This window comes from Schistocerca serialis, chromosome 6 (genome assembly GCF_023864345.2).
Source record: "Schistocerca serialis cubense isolate TAMUIC-IGC-003099 chromosome 6, iqSchSeri2.2, whole genome shotgun sequence".
Classification (NCBI taxonomy): domain Eukaryota; kingdom Metazoa; phylum Arthropoda; class Insecta; order Orthoptera; family Acrididae; genus Schistocerca; species Schistocerca serialis.
The window spans coordinates 723,542,373-723,559,977 of NC_064643.1; the positions used below are offsets into that span (position 1 = coordinate 723,542,373).

The following is a 17,605-nucleotide window of genomic DNA, read 5'->3' on the forward strand; positions in this document are numbered from 1 at the left end:
GAGTGCTACATCGGTCGCAGGAAAAAGGTCAGTTCAAGTTCAAAGAGAAATGCTTCTTAGGTGCAAAAGGGAATTCTGATGACTTTTTAACCAAGCAGTTAAGACTGCCATAAGCCAAACGAAATTTTGATGGAGGGTGCCTTATCCACAAAGTGACTTGGACTCGAAATGTTTGCTTCAAGGCAATAGCCCAAAGCTATGTTTCTTACCTGCAACATCAATTTGGATCTCAATTTGCTATTGTATTTGATGGGTATCCATGTGAGGGAGACAAATGTAGCACAAAGCTTGCTGAGAGGATTCGTAGGTCCCAAAAACATTCTTCGGTTGACATCGTGGTTGAATCAGAGCTGGTGAACCAAGTCCCTCAGGACAAGTTCTTGTACAACGAATGAAACAAGATGTGTTTGATCACCCTTCCTAAAAAGGAATTTCTGGAGTGTAGCGATGAAGTGTACCGGGCACAAGATGATGCTGACGTTGTGATTGTAACATTTCAAGAACCAAAGATTTTGGAAGTGTTGTAGTTGTAGGAGAAAATGTTGACCTACTTGTGCTCATGACTGGTTTGGGGCAAGGCATTGAAAACTTATTTTTCTTAAAGCCAGGAAGAGGAAATGCAAAAGACAAGTGGTTTTCCACTGCATCTTACAAGTTTGACAGTGAATATATTCTGTTTACTCACGCCTTTAGCGGATGTGATACAACATCTGCCTTTTTTGGTCAAGGAAAAATTAAGTGCTGCAATACTGTTGCGAAAAATCAACACCTAACCTCAGTGCTTTGCACGTTCAATAAACTACATGCTACCCGTGAAGAAATAACAACAGCAGGAGAACAGGTTACTATCGCATTGTATAGTGGAGGTGTCAGCAGTTCCCACACACTGGACCATTTGCGGTACCAGCTATTCACCAATTCTGCCACAAAAAGCAAACTGAATCTTGCACGGTTGCCACCTACACTAGATGCTGCACATCATCATTCGTTGCAGACTTACCAATAAGTCCAAAGTTGGATGGGAAACTGGAAACCTCCTGAGAAATGGGGCTGGAATCACAGTGACCACGGTCCAATACCCATTATAATGAGCCAAGATCTAGCACCTGAAGCACTTCTTCACATTGTTTCATGCTCATGCAAGCTGAACTGTGGCGGAGCGTGCTCCTGCAGAAAAGCGGGTTTGAAATGTTCTTCAATTTGCAAGAAACGTATTGGGGTCAACTGTGAAAACGTGCCAAAATTGTTATATGAAGACAGTGAAGAAGATGTTATGGAGGATGTTGAGGAAACCGCTGACGAAATCAATGAACTTGCTGAGGCTGACTCGCTATTTAAACAAGAGGTCAATCTGGGATCAACTCTAGGTACAGACCCTGAATCCGTAACTCAAGGTATTTCTGGTGACACTGAGGAACCTGGCCCATCAAAACGTTGGAAGTGATGCTCATATCTGTCTCAAGTGCGCTAATGTGCAATATTACAAGTATTACACACCCACAACTGTCAACGTTTTTTAGTAACTGACAATGCATTTTAATTGTAATAAAGCTACTTATTTTTAATGTCAACTGTGTGGCTTTTATACACAAGAATAATTACCTACTTAATTAGGTTGCCTATTGCAGCTAATAATAGTTCAGTTTCCTGAGACAATTTCTTTTGTGTGCGTGTGTATGTGTGTGTGCGTATGTCTCTTAATGATGTATTTTTATATTTACAGTTTTACAAATACCAGGGCTGAGGTGGCCCATAGTGAACTTCGGGTAGTGATGTAAGAATCACAATAGTTGGGTGCCCGGCAATCCTCATGTTGCATACAGAGAAATTGAATAGGTGAATGTGAGGTGGTAAATTCCAACATATAACATGATGTATAATGTATTTACACCACACAAACAGAAACTGAAAAAATAGTGTTCAAAAATAAAGTATCTTGCCACTATGCTCAAAATTTGAAAAATTGGGAGTAGAAAAAAATGGCAAGAATCAAATTTGTAGAGAATTTTGTGCTCTTTAAAAAAGAAAATAGATATTAAAGCCATAGGAGCAAATGAAACTGAGATATTTTGAAAAAGTGGAAAAAAGGCCGAAATTTACCAAGTTTTTTGACTGCAGAAAGTTTTCCCAAGCAAAATTTTGTTGGCAAAACTCGGTTTTCTAATATTTCCAACCATATGAATGAGTTGAAAAAATAAACTCTTCTACCCCACCTTTTGCAAGGTATTTCTGCAATTTGACTGGACTAAATAGGTATGTTCAGGATGTGCTCAGTAAAATAATGATGCCCATTGTCTATGGCATTAATCGTCATAACACTCGACCCATCCTGCATAGCTCTAATAAAGGGAAATTCATGCACATGTCATAAGGTTGACCGCCTCGATAGCCGAGTGTTCAATACAATGGAATACCATGCAAAGGGGCCCGGGTTCGATTCCCAGCTGGGTTGGAGATTTTCTCTGCTCAGGGACGGGGTGCCGTCTTTGTCTTCATCTTCATCATCATCATCATCATCATCATCATCATCCCCACTGATGAGCAAGTAACTGAAGTGGCATCAACAGAAAAAAGACTTACACCAGGCAACCCGTCTACCTGACGGGAGGCCCTAGCCACACGACATTTCATTTCATCAGGCTTATGCATATGATCTAGGGATATCTATTACAGGTGCGCAATACTTGGACAAGCTAAATTAAGATTTAAATTGATATCAAAGACCATCAGTTGCACCAATAAACCTTAAAAAACTGAGCTCATATCCATAGGGACAAACACAAGACAGTTTCAGAAGCCTAGGTTCACAATAAAAGAGAAACATGAAATCCTCCAAGTACTTGTCCGAGCTAGTATTCAACAAATGGCAGATTACAACTTGTGAACAATTCTACATTCTACCACAGAACTAACTGAAGCAAACACAACAAGAAATATAGCAGTGACAGAAATGGTAAGAACCGTGTATTCAGCAGAATGTAGTTGTGCAGGTGTGTGCGTGCATGCGCGCGCGCCTGTGTGTGTGTGTGTGTGTGTGTGTGTGTGTGTGTGTGTGTGTGTGTGTGTGTGTGTGTGTGAGAGAGAGAGAGAGAGAGAGAGAGAGAGAGAGAGAGAGAGAGAGAAGGGGGGAGGGGGTGCCACACGTGCCGTCTTGAGCAGCTAGTTTGGCAGCCCACATCCAATGTAAATACCATAGACCGTGTAGCTACAAACAGGCCTGACCTAATCAATGGCATCAGTATAGAGATGGGGATTAGTGATCACGATATCACGACAACTAAAGTTACAAAAGTCAGTCAAGAACGTTAGGAGAGAGTTTCTGCAACAAAGAGCAGATAAGCAGTTGTCAGCATCTAACTTAAGACAATGAACTGCAAACATTTAGTTAAAGTATGATGGACATAGAGGAATTCTGGGAAAAGGTTGTAGATCATGCTCTTGACACGTATGTCCTTGTCAAGAGGATTAAGGATGGAAAAGAACCACCATGGTTTAGCAACAAAACTTGAAAAATGTTGAGGAAGCAAAGGCTGTTGCACTCTTGGTTCAAAAGAGAATACACAAATGATGACAGGCAGCAAAGATTACTAGAGATTCATGAAGCTGTGAAAAAAATCTATGCACAAAGCACACAACAGCTACCTTAGCAAAAGATCTTGCCAAGAAACCAAGAAAATTCTGGTTCTATGTAAAACCACTAGGCAGGTCAAAGACTTCCATCCAGTCACTCATTGTCCAGTCTGGCACAGCAGTTGAAGACAGAAAAATGATAGCTGAGGTTTTAAATTCCATGAGTTTAAGAAATCATTCATGTACAAGAACTGTATGAACATACCATTGTTTGACCATCACAGAGACTCACATTCTGACAACAGTAATAAGCATACCTGGCATAGACCAACAGCTGAAATAGCTGAAAACAAGTAAATTGACAGATCTAGGCGGAATTCCAAAAAAATTTTACAATGAATACTCTACAGCGCTGACCCCTTACTTTGGTTGCATTTATCAAGAATTTCTCATCCAGCACAAAGTCCCAAGTGAGTGGTAAAATGGTGCAGGTAACTCCTGTGTACGAGGAGGATACAAGAACGGACCCACAAAATTACAGACCAATATCCTTCCCATTAGTGTGCTGCAGAATTCTAGAACATATTCTGAGTTTGAATATGATACATTTCCTAGAGACTTAAAAGCTCATGTCTATGAATCATCACAGTTTTAGAAAGCATTAGTCATGTGAAATTGAGCTTTCTCCTTCTCATATGATAAACTGTGAACTATGGATGAAGGATAATAGACAGATTCCATATTCCTAGATTTCCAAAATGGATTTGACATGGTACCCTGAGTGCAGACTGTTAATGAAGGTACGAGCATATCGAATAGGTTCCCAGATAAGCAAGTGGTTCAAAGACTTCTTACGTAATAAAGCCCAGTACATTGTCCTCAACAGCCAGTGTTCATAAGTGACAAGGATACTGTCAGGAGTGTTCCAGGGAAGCGTGATAGGACAGCTACTATTTTCTATATACGTAAATCATCTGAAGGACAGAGTGGGCAGCAATATGTGATTGTTAGATAATGATGCTGCATTGTATGGGTAGGTGCTGAAGATGAGTGACTGCAGGTTGACACAAGATAATTCAGGCAAAATTTCTAGGTGGTGTGATGAATGGCAGCTGCCTCTAAACGTAGAAAAATTAAAGTTAATGTGGATGAGTAGGAAAAACAAACCCATAATATTGGGATACGGCATTAGTAGTGTCCTGCTTGACACAGTCATGTCATTTAAATATCTAGACATAACACTACAAAAAGATATGAAATTGAACGAGCATTTGAGGAAGACGAATGGTCAACTTTGATTTACTGGGAGAATTTTAGCAAAGTGTGGTTCATCTGTGAAGGTGACGGCATGTAGGATGTTAGTGCGACCTATTCTTAAGTACTGCTCCAGTGTTTGGGATCTGTACCACATCAGATTAAAGGAGGACACCAAAGCAATTCAGAGGCAAGGTGCTAGATTTCTTACAGGTAGGTTTCAGTAATATGCAAGTGTTACAGAAATGCTTCAGGAACTCAAATGGAAACGCCTGGAGGGAAAGCAATGTTCCTTTTCGAGGGAAACTATTGAGCAAAATTTAGAGAACCAGCATTTGAAGCTGACTGCAGGATGATCCTATTGCTGCCAACATACATTTCACATAAAGACCACAACGATAAGATACGAGAAATTGGAGCTCATTCGGAGGCATATAGACAGTCGTTTCTCCCTCGTTCTATTTGTGAGTGGACAGGAAAGGAAGTGACTAGTAGTGGCATAAGGTTCCCTGCACCACACACCATACATGGCTTGCAGACTATGTACTTAGATGTAGATGTGTTGCTTGAAGAAAGGATTCATCTAGTAAGCTAAAGATCTTTTCAGTCTTGGCTGGCTCTGAGCACTATGGGACTCAACTGCTGTGGTCATCAGTCCCCTAGAACTTAGAACTACTTAAACCTAACTAACCTAAGGACATCACACACATCCATGCCCGAGGCAGGATTCGAACCTGCGACCATAGCAGTCGCACGGTTCTGGACTGCGCGCCTAGAACCGCGAGACCACCGCGGCCTTTTCAGTCTTATTTGTATGTTTGTTGACACCTTGATATTCATCAAGTTTTACCTTTGCTCCTAAATTATTTACATTCTGTCAGAACTTTCTCTACATATGTTAATGAGCATATTTTTACTGTAAAAATCTTGCCCAAAGAACTGTGACAAGCTATAATACATGCTGTCTCCTTGCCACTATGGCGTGGACAATTATTTAGAGTTGCATATACTAAACACTACTATTGATCGTAGAGGGGAGGACATTGATGCAAATAACTTTGCTGAAAAATAAAGTGGAATTGCCAAAATGTCAAATACAGTACCTCACCAGTATTTCTGATGACACTGACCACAATCCACAGCTAAATAAAATGCACTGAAGTTTTTTGGGATTGATGATATAGCCAGCCAATGGATTATGTTATACCTAACCAAAAGAAGGCAGAAAGTTAAACTTAGTAAATCAATCAATATAGTCTGGGGACGTAATGTTGACAGGGGAGAAATCAACATATGGAGGTCCCCAAGGCTCAATTTTAGGTCCTCTACTGTTCCTCACATATATAAATGATTATCTGTCTACTATACAACAGGCAGAATTAAGACACAATGGAATTAAAGATATTAGCTGCCAGTGGGTATTGATTTATATTAATGTTGAAAGTTGAAATATTTGTGCCAGACCATGATTCGAACCCGAGTTTCCTGCTTACTAGGCAAATGTGCTGATCATTACATCATCCACATACACCGGTCACCACAACTGCGTGGACTACCCAAGTATGCCTCCCAACAGGCCCAAATTAGTCACTTCTACTGACATTGTGCCCCTTCTTATTAGCCTCATTACTTACGGCATCTCACTGATTCCCATAAAAAGTTCAAGCTTTGCATGCATTTACACTGAAGGGATCATTGCCTTAATTATATATGGGGTGTGGGGTGTCTGGTTTTTCAGACATGTCCAAAAGGACAGACACCTTTTTGATCTTGCAGCGCATACGCCTATTAAGCAGGAGACTCGGGTTTGAATCCTGGTCTGGAACAAGTTTTCAACTTTCCTCATTGATATAAATCAATACCTACTGGCAACTAATGTCTTTAATTCCTTTGTGTCTTTATTCATAGTGGCTGCAGGATCAAAATGGTGTGTCCGAAAGAACAAACTCGAATTAGTTCTTTTTACAGATGACACTAGTATTGTAATCAAGTCAAACATATGTCCAGAAACAGCAGAAATAGTAAACACTGTTCATGAAAGTATCATTGACTGGTTTTCTGAGAATGGTCTCGCCCTCAATTTTAAAAAGATATGAAATATTCAGTTCTGCTCATCTAGAGGAACTAAACCAATGATAAGGGTAATACATGATGAGGAAATAAAAAATTGGGTAGACGCTTCAAAATTCTTAGGTGTCCATACTGATGAGATTTTAAACAGGAGAAAGCACATGTTGGAAATCCTAAAACAATTTAGTTCAGTCACATTTGCAATTAGAATCACTGCAAATCTTGTGAAAACACAAATCAGTAAACGGACATATTTTGCACACTTTTATTGAATAATGTCATACGGAATAATGTTCTGGAGTAACCTATCTTTAAGAAATAAAATCTTCACTGCTCAAAAATGTGCCATAAGAGTATACGTGATGAACGCCCATGAACATCTTGTACACATTTGTTCAAGGAGTTGGGCATTCTGACTATTTCTTAATAGAATATTTATTCCCCTACGGAGTTTGTTATAAGTAGTTCAATATACCTCAAGAGGAACAATGATGCACATAATTACAATACCAGAAGGAAAAATTGCATTCATTACTCCACATTAAAGTTGTCTTTAGCAGAAATGGGGAGCATTTTGATAACAAACAAAATAAAATCAAGGAAGAGAACATTTGCTTGGAATCAGACACAGAATCTGATATTCTATTCAGTGATATTGAGCATGGTATCAAGAATTTGAAAAAACAACCAAGTCCCAGATGTGACTGTGACAGGAAAGAAAGGCATTTGTGCTTTATATTTAACATGTAATATGGTGTGGAAAACTGGTGAGTGGCATAAACACTGGATTACATCTGTTCTAATTCCTCTTCGCAAGAAAGGGTCAGTTAGAGACTGCTCCAATTATTAAAGTATTGCATTAATATCACAGAATAGGAAAGTCCTCCTGTAGATAATGAATCAAAATCTGAAGAAATACCTGCAGGCTCAGATTTTTGCAGAACAAGCAGATTTTGTGATAGGTACAGGTACTGTATAGGGGCAATCATGAATCTGAGGCAGATGATTGAAAAATTTCATTAAGTTGTGTGTCCCTACCTTCAGATGCCTCCTACATTATAAAAAATGTCTCTAACTGTGTCAAGTGGGACAAGTTAGGCATGTCCTCAGTAAGTTTTGGGTTCCAAAACACCAAGTATCATTACTAAAACTCTTTATCATGCTCAAATTACAACCATGAATATTGACAGTGAACATGCGTTGTTTTTCAATGTGACAAATAGAGTAAGATGAAGTTGTAATCTGTCACCTCAACTCTGTAACATCCACGCAAGGTATATCATCCAGAGCTTACTTGATGGCTGGGATAGTGGAATTTCAAATGGCAGGGTTCCATCATGAGAGGAGTGATGGGGAGACAGACAAAAAGGGAGACTTTTGATTCACAACCCAGCCCAGGAAGGTGGCTATGGGCAATGAAGAAGAAGAAGAAGAAGAAGAAGAAGAAGAAGAAGAAGGCCATGCCATCAGTGCCATGCCAACAACAATGATGTGAAAATAGTGATTTGTCAGTGGTTGGATTATCAGACAATAGTTTTTCACAAAAATATAATTCAGAATTTCATTATGATAATGCCTTAATAACGGTGGGAATTACGTTGAAAAGGATATTAAGTATTGGCTTTAATGGAATAATACTTTCTTAACTGCACTTGAATTTAATACAAAAACAGTAGATACTTTAAAAATAAAAATAAAGAAAGGCTTGTATTTTCCCCATACTTTTTGTTTGAAATTAAAATCTAAAGCTGTAATTTGCAAACTACCTTCCAGTCTTACCTTTTGCTGCTTCAAGCTCTATGTACTTAGTTTTAATCCTCTGGTTTTCTTCTTTGTAAGAATGCAACTGCCGCTTCCATTCCTCAACATTCGCTGTACTTTCCTGGAGGGCACTTGTTAATCTGACATTGTTGCTCTTCAGAGTCGCGAGTTCCACCTCCCACTTCTTTGCATTAGCAGAACTGTAAAAAGAAATTCATTAACAGTCATTTATTAATGAAAAGGTCTACTTTCTTACAGGTGGAACACACTAACTCTGACAGCACAGTTACTGCAGGTCTTCTGACCTAAAATGATGAGTACCAACAACTGTTAAACATTAACTGGAGTTCAAAACAGAAAGAAATAAAAAGAAATGAGGTTGCTGAATTTCTATGATAAAATAAGAGGGAAAATGTGACTGTGTGTGACAACAATTTGAAGTGGTGCAATTTATGGTTCCACATGCACTTACTTTCCCCTCCTGTTTTTTCTTATCCGAAAATTTCATCCTAGTAACTGTGTCAGTGACTACCAGGAAATGGGCTTATTTTCATGAAATTACAAGCATTCTGGAGGGAATCTTTAACATTCAGGTCATCATAACAGAATTTTATATTCTTTAATGCCGGAAGAAAAGGTGCAATGCTCAATAAGTTTCTAATGGCAGATATTTTGCTGAATATGACATCTCCTCCACAATTTCTGAAATTTTCAAATCTGGAGCAGAAGGGTCAAAACTATCAACATATTGAATTCCTAAAACATCAAAAACTAATACAAGAAAATTAGGGATTGGACTTTTAAAACAGACAATTAGTTGCTGTTGTGTGTAACTAATACTGATGTCACTGCTGTTTGACAATACATAATTTACTCTTTCTCTTTCATTTCTTTCTTTTTCACTACATAAAATTTTTATCTTGTACACTTCTTACCTCCCAACAAAGGGAGTGCTCCATCTATTCTAAGCTTCTAATCACTTGAAGTTTAACACACACACACACACACACACACACACACACACACACACACACAAATTGGCAAATTAGTTTCTGGGGGATTCACCATCTCAATCAGGGTCATAATAACTGGTTGCTTAAAATTACTTATTTTCACATTTGAGCACAAAAAAGGGCATACTAGATGCTTTGGAGCAATGTATTTGCTGGCTACAGCCACGTGGCTGAGCCTCTTGCAACCAATGCAACACGAGTAACTTCTCTCTCAGCTCTCACTAAGAGTGGCAATTCTGTGCTACCGTTTGCATCTTTGTTACAGCTTCATCTTCAACAAAGTTACACACAGTGTAACTGAAAGCGAACAGACCAGGAAGGAGGGTCAGAATAATTAAACTGTTTCACCAAGCTCCAGGATGAAAGTTTGAATTATTTTTGTTAAACACCAGAAATTTGCAAAGTGTCAGGAAACTGTTTAATTCGAAGGCTTACCCTTCCATCGATCTCATAGCTTCATTTAATGGTGGATGTGGCTCATACGTGCAGCACTCTGTGTCTGTGATGGCATGCTCCTATTATCTGTGAGCGATCGAATTTGGTAACTGCCTATCATCACATGTACAGATGGGATCCTGCACTTAGTTGCATCGGCACTTCTTACAGTGCCTCATATCATGCCTAACATTTGTGAAATTTTCACTTGTAGATGTATGAATTCTTCAGTAATTACTTCCTCCTGCTCCCTGTGGACCCTGTTGTTTTCTTGAGTTTCCTTAAACTTCAGTTCTCCCACTTCTGCTGCACTGGAAATTGACTTCCTTGAACTTGCGTTGTATTTAATTAATTTTCTATTCTACTTGTTGGATCTCCTTTATCTGTTCCAACATTTCAGTAATTGTTTGTTCGTGGGTCTCTAATGCAGATGAGACATCCTTATTAATTTTTGTCTGTCTTGTCTAGTAAGCCTCTTTAGTTTTCTGGTGTTTCTTTATGTCTTTATTATTCTGATCTACTTGTTTCTGTATTGTCTCAGTAAATGCCTCCAATTTCACCTCTGTCCTCTAAGCAAGTTCCTCCTGTGACTTTTCGTGCTTCCTTTCTTGTTCCTTCAGTAGTCTCTTATTCTCCTCACCCTCAGCCATGATTTTCTGTGGCACGCTCCTTACATCCTCGCCTCCAAATGCTCCTCCTGATGCTTGTGAAATTGCCACTGCTGGCCGAGACAACTGCATTTTGATGCCGTGTGTTTTCTACACTACATCTACATCTACATTTATACTCCGCAAGCCACCCAACGGTGTGTGGCGGAGGGCACTTTACGTGCCACTGTCATTACCTCCCTTTCCTGTTCCAGTCGCGTATGGTTCACGGGAAGAACGACTGTCTGAAAGCCCCCGTGCGCGCTCTAATCTCTCTAATTTTACATTCATGATCTCCTCGGGAGGTATAAGTAGGGGGAAGCAATATATTCGATACTTCATCCAGAAACGCAGACTCTCGAAACCTGGTGAGCAAGCTACACCGCGATGCAGAGCGCCTCTCTTGCAGAGTCTGCCACTTGAGTTTGTTAAACATCTCCGTAATGCTATCACGGTTACCAAATAACCCTGTGACGAAACGCGCCGCTCTTCTTTGGATCTTCTCCATCTCCTCCGTCAACCCGATCTGCTACGGATCCCACACTGATGAGCAATACTCAAGTATAGGTCGAACGAGTGTTTTGTAAGCCATCTCCTTTGTTGATGGACTACATTTTCTAAGGACTCTCCCAATGAATCTCAACCTGGTACCCGCCTTACCAACAATTAATTTATATGATCATTCCACTTCAAATCGTTCCGCACGCATACTCCCAGATATTTTACAGAAGTAACTGCTACCAGTGTTTGTTCCGCTATCATATAATCATACAATAAAGGATCCTTCTTTCTATGTATTTGCAATACATTACATTTGTCTATGTTAAGGGTCAGTTGCCACTCCCTGCACCAAGTGCCTATCCACTGCAGATCTTCCTGCATTTCACTACAATTTTCTAATGCTGCAACTTCTCTGTATACTACAGCATCATCCGCAAAAAGCCGCATGGGACTTCCGACACTATCCACTAGTTCATTCATATATATTGTGAAAAGAAATGGTCCCATAACACTCCCCTGTGGCGCGCCAGAGGTTACTTTAACGTCTGTAGACGTCTCTCCATTGATAACAACATGCTGTGTTCTGTTTGCTAAAAGCTCTTCAATCCAGCCACACAGCTGGTCTGATATTCCGTAGGCTCTTACTTTGTTAATCAGGCGACAGTGCGGAACTGTATCGAACGCCTTCCGGAAGTCAAGAAAAATAGCATCTACCTGGGAGCCTGTATCTAATATTTTCTGGGTCTCATGAACAAATAAAGCGAGTTGGGTCTCACACAATCGCTGTTTCCGGAATCCATGTTGATTCCTACATAGTAGATTCTGGGTTTCCAAAAACGACATGATACTCGAGCAAAAAACATGTTCTAAAATTCTACAACAGATCGACGTCAGAGATATAGGTCTATAGTTTTCCGCTTCTGCTCGACGACCCTTCTTGAAGACTGGGACTACCTGTGCCCTTTTCCACTCATTAGGAACCTTCCGTTCCTCTAGAGACTTGCGGTATACGGCTGTTAGAAGGGGGGGCAAGTTCTTTCGCGTACTCTGTGTAGAATCGAATTGGTATTCCGTCAGGTCCAGTGGACTTTCCTCTGTTGAGCGATTCCAGTTGCTTTTCTATTCCTTGGACACTCATCACTCATTGTAGCTGCCTGATCCTGATTTGCACCCATAGGGAATCTTCCACTGTAATACTATCTTTCCCTTGAAATGGCTCCACAGTTATTGAACCAATGCTGTCATGGATTCCATTTTGCCTGACTGTCTCATCAAGCTTCTAGTCCTCATATGCTAAAAGCTCCGATGCACCTGCCTATTCCTATGATGTGCAGTGTGCAGAAACACTCATGCCCTTTTTTACCTGACAATGCAGAAAGAATATGAGAAAAAGATGTGGACAGCACACACAAGCTGTTTGGGAAAAAATTTACCAAGTTACAAAAAGTGCTACACTATTAGTTAACACAAAATATGCCCCCAAAAATTTGAACATATTCGTTAATGTGTTGTAGTCTTGTTTGCAACTCAATTGAGTATTTGATTCATACATTTATTTATCTGAGTCCGAGAAAAAACTGTGATCGATTGTGGGTCAAAAGAAAGCAAGTTCCTCATCCTGATGGAAAGAGGATGGCAGGGATGTAAATTTTTGCCAGAATCCAAGTGTGCTGTAAACATTACCTCCTGTTTATTAGGTGACCCATGGGTATGCAGATTAGTGAGATGCTAAATCTGTCACCCCAGATCATATAAAATGTCTGCCTCCACAGCGTAGTGGTAGTGTTACCTCCCACCATGCAGGGGGCCCGGGTTCGATTCCCAGCAGAGGCCCAGGTGTTGTGTGTCCATCATCATTGACTCGCAAGTTGCCGATGTGGCGTCACCTAAAAAGGACTTGCAATACGGCGGCCAAACTCCCCCGAATGGGGCCTCCTGGCCAACAATGCCACACGATCATTTCATTTTTTTAAATATAGAATGATAGATTACACCAATGAAGTTAATGGGCTACTTGAAAAATTAACTGCTACGCACATCAGTAAACGTTATTTGATAAGTTTGTGAACTTGTCAGGGGCCTTACCTATAGCTTGCCGATGGAGGACCTGGGCATTTCTTTTCAATAATTTACTTTAATGGTTGCTAAATGATGGAGTCTGATATGGTAAAAAGTATTTATTCAAACAGTTTGTAAAAATTACTCATGACACATAAGCATTGAGGTTATAATACACTTTGAGAATGAATTTAGATGATTAAAATAAAACAATGATAAGAAAATGAATGGTTGTTACTGCCACCACCAATGTGATTTGTTTTGCCTTAGGGCACAAAAAACAACTGGGGCCATATGCGCCCAAGTCAAAACTACAGAACACGAACACAGAGAGGAGTTAAACGACTTTAGGTTAGTCCCAATTGACAGACTAGGAGATAGCTAAAAACGGGCATGTTGAAAAAAGGCTAAAAAAAATGGAGGTCCAAAACTAAAAATTAAATGGCCTTCGCCATGCTGCTTCAGCCGATAAAAAGTAAAACACAGTTGACAGCCTGTGCGTAACCCACCAATGTGATGCTGGACAATTACAGAGACATATAAAGGACATGATTATGCTTTCAGTCACGGTTGCAAAAACTTTAAAATTACACAAAAATATAAATTTGAATAGAGCATACAAATCAACGAATAAAGGAAAAATCAGAAAAAAAGGAAGAATTAGAAAGAAACATCACCTGGCGTGTGATCCCCAATGAGTTAGCTTGATAAAGAAACAAACACTAGTGGTTATGAGAAAAATCTCCTTTGAAGCAAGAATTCGATTGCACAAAAACTTGCATATCAGTGTGTAAAGTGTGTAGATCATGTTAGAAGATTAAAAAAATATAAAACAGGAATGAACTTCTCTTCCCTCAATATATCATGGTTCCCAAAGTTGGTAGTGTGCGTTGAAAATGTGATCTTACCACGATTGCCATTGAGGTTGTTGCCGACAAGTCAGAGTGCACTGAACTTCAGCTGCTTTTAACTGTTGATAGGCTGAGCCAATATTATGAGATTGTGAATCGCAGATCTCATCATCCTCATGATTACTCACAGTGTGTGTGTCCAAGTTCAAACAAAAGCTCTGAAGACTTGGCAGGGAGCCAAAATCAAGAAAAATGTGTACAAACACACAGTCCAGAGTAGCCTCACCTAGTAGAATTTTGAAGCGGAATACCCATACAAATCTCAACAAGACTATGAACACCTCTCTCCATTTTTGGTAGCTTTCCTTCAGACCTCAGAAAAGCATCCTGCACAAACTTTTCTAGCCAATCCTAGAAATGCTCTCCCAACCAGAGATCTGAAAGTCCACTCCGTAACTTCCACCATAAAGTTGAAATGTAGCCACCAATGAAATAAGTGTAGATGGACATGGGAAGGCGAGTGTCACCCCATTCCTACGTCCAGACATGTTTGTCGGACATTCAGGAAATTTTGTTGGCTTTGCGCACCGTTCCCAAGGGAACAGCAAAGTTTGGAAATTTGCAGACATATGAGTGGCTTTATATTTTGCTTGAGGAAATTAGTCTGGAGACTCCACACAGCAACAGCAAGTGGACAACTGAGGATGCCACCCAAAGTTTACTAACAAGGTAGAGTTCTCACTCCCATTCAGCTATTGAGGACACCAGTTTTCGGTTCTGCCACTAATTGTCAGTGGAAGCTTAGCAAGGAGGATCATCCATGCAAAGGCTTATCCAACTGACCATGTGACCCACTGGCGTGAGACCCTGCACTCTAAATGCCCAGCAGCTCTTCCAGAATAAGGGAAAGTGCCTCCTGTTTACGCCCGAGTGAATAGATCACCTGGCCAAGACCAAATGCATTTAACTGAGAGAAAAAAAAACACCCTACTACAAGAATGAAATGTTAAAGGGATGGGTTACCAACAATGCGACTCGTGTAAACAACACACAATACAGGCACAAAGTCAACAAATAAAACTGGGAAAGTGAATGAAGCAAGAGCTTATCAAATGCACATTCAGTATGCAAATAGAATAAAATGTGAAGATAAAGGCCTGAAACAGGCCAACACCTCACTTGGTGACATAAAATGACACAGAAAAACGGCATCTTAGATGCTTTGGACTGATGTATTTGCTGATACAACTTCTAGAATGTCTATAAAGAGCTCTAGATTCAGAACTCCAATCAGCACACACATAAGTTAACCAAGGCCCAAAAAGGTATTTATTCTGCAGAAAGGTGCAGTGAGAAAATCATCCGAAGATGATAAATGAATTTCATCCAGAAGTCTCTTCACCAACCCTGACATTCTTATACTATTGTGCAAGTGCATTTACTCCTTAATATTACTTTTGCTTAATAATGAGAGTGACTTTAGGATAGACTGTGGACTTCCAAACCACAATTTCTATGTAAACTGTGTGTCCCTGACAATCTCTCTCTCTGAGTGCCCAAGTCTACAACAGGTTGCCAGCACACATCAAGCAGGAAACTGAATATCCAAAAACACTCAAAACTAAAGTAAGAAAGTACTTTTTTTAGCATCTCTTCCTGTAATTTATCAGAGCATTTTGTCTCAGAGCTTTAAATTCCACTTAACACTAAGGTTAACATGAAATAGCTTCTTTCTGTGTATAAAAAGCAGATGGTCTTACGTGTTATGACACACAAATGTTTACTATGAGGCACTAGATAAAAACAGAAATTGAGTAGTGTGAGTAGGACCAGCGATGTTTTTCAAAATAGTCACTTTTCTCCTATTATACATTAAGAAATAAAAAATGATTTGCAAATAATTCTCAATATCTTCTGCGTGGGCACATGCACACCGTACCAGGAAGCAGCACAACTGGTGGCTTGGAGGATCCCTGACTACATGCATGCTGCTGCCACAGAATCATTTCTGCCACAGCTGCCACCAAGATAGTACCATAAGAAGCAACGACTATCCAACAGACGCCTGTCATTGACTCTGGGCCACCACAGTGCTTCACTCACACTGCTGCCTTCATGGCTTTGCAACACTGACCATTCATTTTATGCATTTCATGCACTGAAGCGTTGTATGTTTGTGTAGAGAGCGGCAACTTTCAGTGCCTACTATCACTATTCTTGTTGACATGTTCAGATGTCTCAGAAGAAACAGAGCCAAACAAATGGACTAATATACAATATGCACAAATTTCTCCACGACATTAAAGGCAATACTAGAAAGTCAAAAATCTTATTTGCACTGGAGGCTGCAACTGTTATGTTTCTTGTTCTTCCTCTTCCCTGAAATTATTTCCTCTTTGCACTCTCTTCCCACTCATCTTCATCTCCTCCCCCCCCCCCCCCCCCCTTCTTCCCAAAAGTTTATCAGTGTGAGGCAGAACAGCCATTGGGAGCACAGTATTCACCTTGTGCTGTGTACTGGCATGCATGTTGATATTACTTGTTGGGGGCAGAAACCCATATCACCGGGGTTTTCTACTGAGGTTTAAATTAACTGCTTAAGTTTCCATGTACCTGAAATGGCTTTGTAATTTAATATATTAGTATTATTGATGCATTTTGCTACAGTGCAGTCTACTCTTTGTTGCACATCCAATGTTTGTCCGGAAAATGATGTCACTAAAACCCAAACTTCCAGATGCCAGACACTCATATCTGGACCAAACATTGTATGTCAATAGAGTATCAACCAAAACTACGATTTAGTTCATACTATGTGCTGTTGTCCAGCAGAACTAGCATAAACGTTAATTAAAAGTAACACCAGAACTACCAGAGCAAACGAAAAGCATATCTATCAGCAACATAGCATGTGGTTTACATGGGTGAGTTGTACCAATACTACAAATGACCACTTTTTTTTTGTTACATGGGACAACATTTTCCTGAATTGTAAAAAGACTTTTCAGAGTTTGTAGAAATGTTCTTTTGGCAGTCCACTTTTGCTTCGATAGTTGAAAGTAGCAAAGCTATAGAGTACATTTATAAAGGTGGGTGTGATGTTTTGTTGAACACATGTGACGGAACAGATACGTCTCATGATGAAGCAGCAAGAACATTTGTAGTTTCACAGAATAAATAGAAACAATGGGACAATAGAACAGAAAAACAACTGCAACATGAGTGCGGCAGTACTAACATTAATAATAACAGACTGCAGATGACTGTGCCGCACACATTAGATGTATTACGTTTATTTCTGTGACGGATGGAATCGGCCATATATTGCGCAAACATGGCGTAAAGACAATTTTCAAATTGACAAGGAAGATCGAAGAGTGTCTTAGATTGGCAAAGGAGAAAAGGGACCCACTTGCAATATTGGGAATATACCGTTTCCAAGCAC

At 39.9% G+C, this 17,605-nt stretch overlaps 1 protein-coding gene across 4 annotated transcripts in view; it reads right to left on the minus strand.

Annotated features, from left to right (window-relative positions):
- The window catches only part of LOC126484047 (homer protein homolog 2), a 384,728-nt gene that overhangs the window by 48,052 nt on the left and 319,071 nt on the right, over nucleotides 1-17,605 (minus strand). For all 4 annotated transcript variants that reach the window (XM_050107389.1, XM_050107387.1, XM_050107388.1 and 1 more), the window contains exon 7: nucleotides 8,674-8,855. In XM_050107389.1, coding sequence (XP_049963346.1) covers nucleotides 8,674-8,855 — 182 coding nt within the window. The remainder of the gene's footprint in view (nucleotides 1-8,673; nucleotides 8,856-17,605) is intronic.